Raw genomic sequence first — 5,114 nt, forward strand, 5'->3', positions numbered from 1 at the left:
CGTCGCACAGCTTCCGCTCCGCCGGCTCGATTCCGAGCCGGCTTCATCGTGGAAGCCTCTTTCCCGCTGGGCTGGCGGGCGGCCTGAAGGCGACCGCCCGCCAGCCCAGCGGGAAAGTCAGAATTACCGCCACGGTCTTTCGACCGCGGAACGGTAACCTGATGGCGGGACTTTGGCGGGCGGCCTCCGCCGCCCACCAAGGTCAGAATGAGGGCCTAAGTTCTGATTAACTTTTATCCTTATGGCTGAAGTTTTTCAAAGATGCAAGTGGTCAGGGCAAATTGGAAGGACAGTGAGGCCACTATTCTTTGAAATAATGGCAGCAACCATGTTTAAATACCACAATGTTCAATAAGCATTTTATTTTGCATGCCTCCGTATAATGCAGAAAATTTACTCCTTTGCCATTCACCACTGAAGAATGTATACATACACAATCATTCTTTGGATTGGTACAAGAAACCTTTGGTATTTTCGAATAGTACTTGAAAGAAAGAAAGAAGTGATCAGGATGTTGAAACACCACTGTGTTCAGAGTGAAATATCTGACGGGTAGCTATAGATGTGATATATTTGCCAAGATGTGTATACATAAGACGTAAATTGAGATTTGTTAAAGGAATGTACAGCTGTGTGTGTGAGCGTGTGTGTGTATGTATAAAGCAAATTCGACGTCCATAGCTTCAATGAATTTGGATTTTTCTTCGTCTGCAATGTAATAAGTGATACCTCAGGTGAGATCAAAGTGAAGTCACTGATAATGTCACTGGTAATGCTCTGTTTACTAGTATGTAGGACACCTCTAGCAAATCTTGCTCATTGTATTTGAGGAAATACGATTACAATTCGACCTTTGTGGCCAAATTTCAAGGGCTTGAGGGTTTGTCTGCAATGCTAAAATCACTTAAGATATGTATTTTTTATATAGAGATCTAAATTAGCTCCAGGGATATACAGTTCAAAGAAATTCTTTTAAGAATGTTTTCTTCATTTTTGCAGATTCAATGGCTCACACCAAACTGACAAACCTAACCGTGGTTAAAGAATTCATCCTGCTGGGACTCTCAGACCACCCAGGGCAGAACCCAGTCCTATTTTTCCTCTTCCTTGCAATGTATTTGATCACTTTAGGCGGGAACTCTAGTATCAGCACTATCATTGTGGCTGACTCTCAGCTTCACACTCCAATGTATTTCTTTCTGTTCAACCTCTCTGTTCTTGACATGTGCTTGACCACAGTTCTCCTTCCTAAAATGCTATCAAATCTCCTAATAAATAAGAAGACAATTCCCTTTTATGACTGTATTACGCAACTATACTTCTTTGCTTTCTTTGCCACCACTGAGGTTTTTCTTCTAGCAGTGATGGCTATAGACAGATATGTAGCCATCTGTCGGCCTCTGCATTACACCACTCTCATGAGCACTAAAGTCTGCACCATTCTGACAGCTAGTTCTTGGATAGTGAGCTGCCTGCATTCCGTGTTATACAGTGTGCTTATTTCGAATTTTACCTACTGTGGGCCCAATCAGATCCAACAATTCTTCTGTGATGTCCCACCACTGCTGATGCTCTCCTGCTCTGACACATCCAGCTATGAGCTACTTATCCTAACCGAGTCCTCCTTCATTTTGTTGGTAACCCTTATGTCTGTTGTGGTCTCCTACATGTGTATCATATATACAATTTTAAAGATGCAGACAAAAGAAGGGAGGCAAAGAACCTTTTCCACCTGTTCTTCTCACTTAATTGTCGTCACCTTGTACTATGGCACTGTACTTTTTAACTACATCCGGCCGACATCAAGCTACTCACTCCAGAAGGACAAAGTGATGACGGTGATATACACTGCCGTGACCCCGATGATCAATCCTTTCATCTACTGCCTGAGGAACACCCAAGTAAAGGAAGCACTGAGAAGGGTGATGAGCAGATACATTTTACAAAGTACTATGTGAAAGCTGGTGCTTTGATTAGAGTTTAGTAACCTGAGTGGTAAAACTGTTTAAATATAATGAATATTATGCTCATGTTGAGAAAACCCCTCTTTGTGGGTGATCTCCCCCATTTTGCGCTGACTTGTACTTCTGTTTTTTGAAGTTTACATACAGGGGCACTGCTGCCAAAATATTTTCAGTACTTCTTCTCTCATTTTACTATAAATGTTGCCAGAGTCTCTCATTTAAGAAGGTTCAGGAAAGGTTTCTGTTGGACCTGGCTTTTTGACAGGGTCATCCCCAAACTTTTTGCCTTCCTCCTTTTCTTTTTCTGACCTCATTTTTGCTGGTTTTTAGACTCTGCGCACTTTACCACTGCTAACCAGTGCTAAAGTGCATATGCTCTCTCCCTTAAAACATGGTAACCTTGAATCATACCTGATTGGACTATTAATTTACTTATAAGTCCCTAGTAAGGTGCACTTTATGTGCATAGGGCTGGTAAATTAAATGCTACTAGTGGGCCAGCAGCACTGGTTGTGCCACCCACTTAAGTAGCCCCTTTTCCTTGTCTCAGGCCTGCCATTGCAAGGCCTGTGTGTGCAGTTTCACTGCCACCTCGACTTGGCATTTAAAAGTACTTGCCAAGCCTAGAACTCCCCTTTTTCTACATATAAGTCACCCTTAATGTGTGCCCTAGGTAACCCCTAGAGCAGGGTGCTGTGTAGGTAAAAGGCAGGACATGTACCAGTGTAGTTATATGTCCTGGTAGTGTAAAACCCCTGAATTCGTTTTTACACTACTGTGAGGCCTGCTCCCTTCATAGGCTAACATTGGGGCTGCCCTCATACACTGTTGAAGTGGCAGCTGCTGATCTGAAAGGAGCAGGAAGGTCATATTTAGTATGGCCAGAATGGTAATACAAAATCCTGCTGACTGGTGAAGTCGGATTTAATATTACTATTCTAGAAATGCCACTTTTAGAAAGTGAGCATTTCTTTGCACTTAAATCCTTCTGTGCCTTACAATCCACGTCTGGCTGGGCTTGGTTGACAGCTCCTTGTGCATTCACTCAGACACACCCCAAACACAGGGTACTCAGCCTCACTTGCATACATCTGCATTTTGAATGGGTCTTCCTGGGCTGGGAGGGTGGAGGGCCTACTCTCACACAAAGGACTGCCACACCCCCTACTGGGACCCTGGCAGACAGGATTGAACTGAAAGGGGACCTGGTGCACTTCTTAGCCACTCTTTGAAGTCTCCCCCACTTCAAAGGCACATTTGGTTATAAAACAGGGCCTCTGCCCTACCTCATCAGACACTTGCTGGAGAAGAAACCTGAACCAGAAACTACATCCTGCCAAGAAGAACTGCCTGGCTGCTCAAAGGACTCACCTGTCTGCTTTCTCCAAAGGACTGCTGCCTTGCTGTTGCCCTGCTGCCTTGCTGAACTCTTGTCTGGCTGTGAAAGTGCTCTCCAAGGGCTTGGATAGAGCTTGCCTCCTGTTCCTTGATGTCTCAGGACCAAAAAGACTTCTCTCTTTTACTTGGACGCTCCGTGCGCTGAAAAATCTCGACGCACAGCTTGTTTCGTGGCGAGAAAAACGCCGCACTCCGACGCTGATCGATGCGACGCTCTGGGGACGATCGAAGGTCCGACGCACGGCCTCGCAAGGACAACGCCGCCCGACCTCTAGAGGAGAAATCGACGCGACGCCTGTCGTGAGATCGTAATTTCAACGCGCAGCCCCGCAGATCGAAGTCTAGAGGAGAAATCAACGCAACGCCTGCCGTGAGATCGTAATTTCGACACGCAGCCCCGCAGACCGACGCACAGCCGAAGAACAAGCAGGAAAATCCACGCACAGACCCGGGACATCTGGTAATCCCCGCGATCCACAGAAAGAGACTGTCCGCGCGCCGGAAAACGACGCCCGACATCCCCGCGTGGAAAATAACGACGCAAGTCTGTGTGTGCTGGGGAGAAATCTACGCACACACCCCTTTTTCCACGCACCTCTTCCTCTGACCCTCTGAGGAGATTTTCCACCAGAAACTAGGTACTTTGTGTTTGAAAGAGACTTTGTTTACTTTCTAAAGACTTAAGACACTTTCTATCACTTTTCAGTGATATCTTTACAAATTCGTATTGCAACTTTGATCGTTTTGACCTGAAGATACCCAGATAAATATTATATATTTTTCTAAACACTGTGTCGTGTATTTTTGTGGTGTTATGCTATGGTGTTGTATGATTTATTGCACAAATGCTTTACACATTGCCTTCTAAGTTAAGTCTGACTGCTCGTGCCAAGCTACCGGAGGGTGAGCACAGGCTGATTTTGGATTGTGTGTGACTTACCCTGACTAGAGTGAGGGTTCTTGCTTGGACAGAGGGCAACCTGACTGCCAACCAAAAACCCTATTTCTAACATTGGTGATCAGCGGTGAGGATAGGACTTGTATTTGTGCAGTGACATACAGTAGCTAAGTATTTCACTACCTACCCACAGTTGAAGGTCAACTTGGTTTTTATCTCTTTTTGCAAATCCGTTTTTTTTCCTGACAATTTTCAAAAACTAAATCCTCACTCAACATGTCTCTGACTGGGTCTCAGACAGGGGACTTTGACCTAGTCCAGTTGGATACATATACGGTCAAACAACTAAGAGGATTCTGCAGGGCATTGAGGGTACCCACCCAAGGGGCCTCCAGAAAGGAGGACTTTCAAGTGGCGCTGAGGGCCTGGGCAGAAGCCCATTTAGAGGATGATGAGGAAGAGGAGCCAGAAAATGGCCCCTCAGAGGAATTTTCACTATCTGTGGATGGTGTTACCACTGCAATTGTGCACCCTTCCAGACCAGGGAGTAGTGTCTCGGTGCAAAGCCTGACCGCAGAGGAAAGGAGAGAAGAAAGGGAGTTCCAATTGCAAATGGCAAAACTGAAAATTGAGGCTCAACAGGAGGAGAGAAGGGCAGAAAGGGAAGCCAAACAAGCTGAGACTGAAAGAGCAGCCAAACAGGTTGAAGCTGAAAGGGCAGCCAAACAAGCGGAAGCTGAAAGAACAGCCAAACAAGCGGAAGCTGAAAGAGCAGCCAAACAGGTGGAAGCTGAAAAAGCTTTGGCTGAAAAGAAACTATTGTTGGCTCATGAACTGAGTCTCAAGGAGCTGGA

At 45.5% G+C, this 5,114-nt stretch overlaps 1 protein-coding gene across 1 annotated transcript; it reads left to right on the forward strand.

Moving 5' to 3' along the window:
- Positions 1-1,004: 1,004 nt before the first annotated feature.
- On the forward strand, positions 1,005-1,958 carry LOC138262368 (olfactory receptor 5J3-like). Its single transcript, XM_069212266.1, has one exon. The coding sequence runs from the start codon at positions 1,005-1,007 to the stop codon at positions 1,956-1,958; it is 954 nt and encodes a 317-aa protein (XP_069068367.1).
- Positions 1,959-5,114: the final 3,156 nt, after the last annotated feature.

Source organism: Pleurodeles waltl, chromosome 10 (genome assembly GCF_031143425.1).
Source record: "Pleurodeles waltl isolate 20211129_DDA chromosome 10, aPleWal1.hap1.20221129, whole genome shotgun sequence".
Classification (NCBI taxonomy): Eukaryota; Metazoa; Chordata; class Amphibia; order Caudata; family Salamandridae; genus Pleurodeles; species Pleurodeles waltl.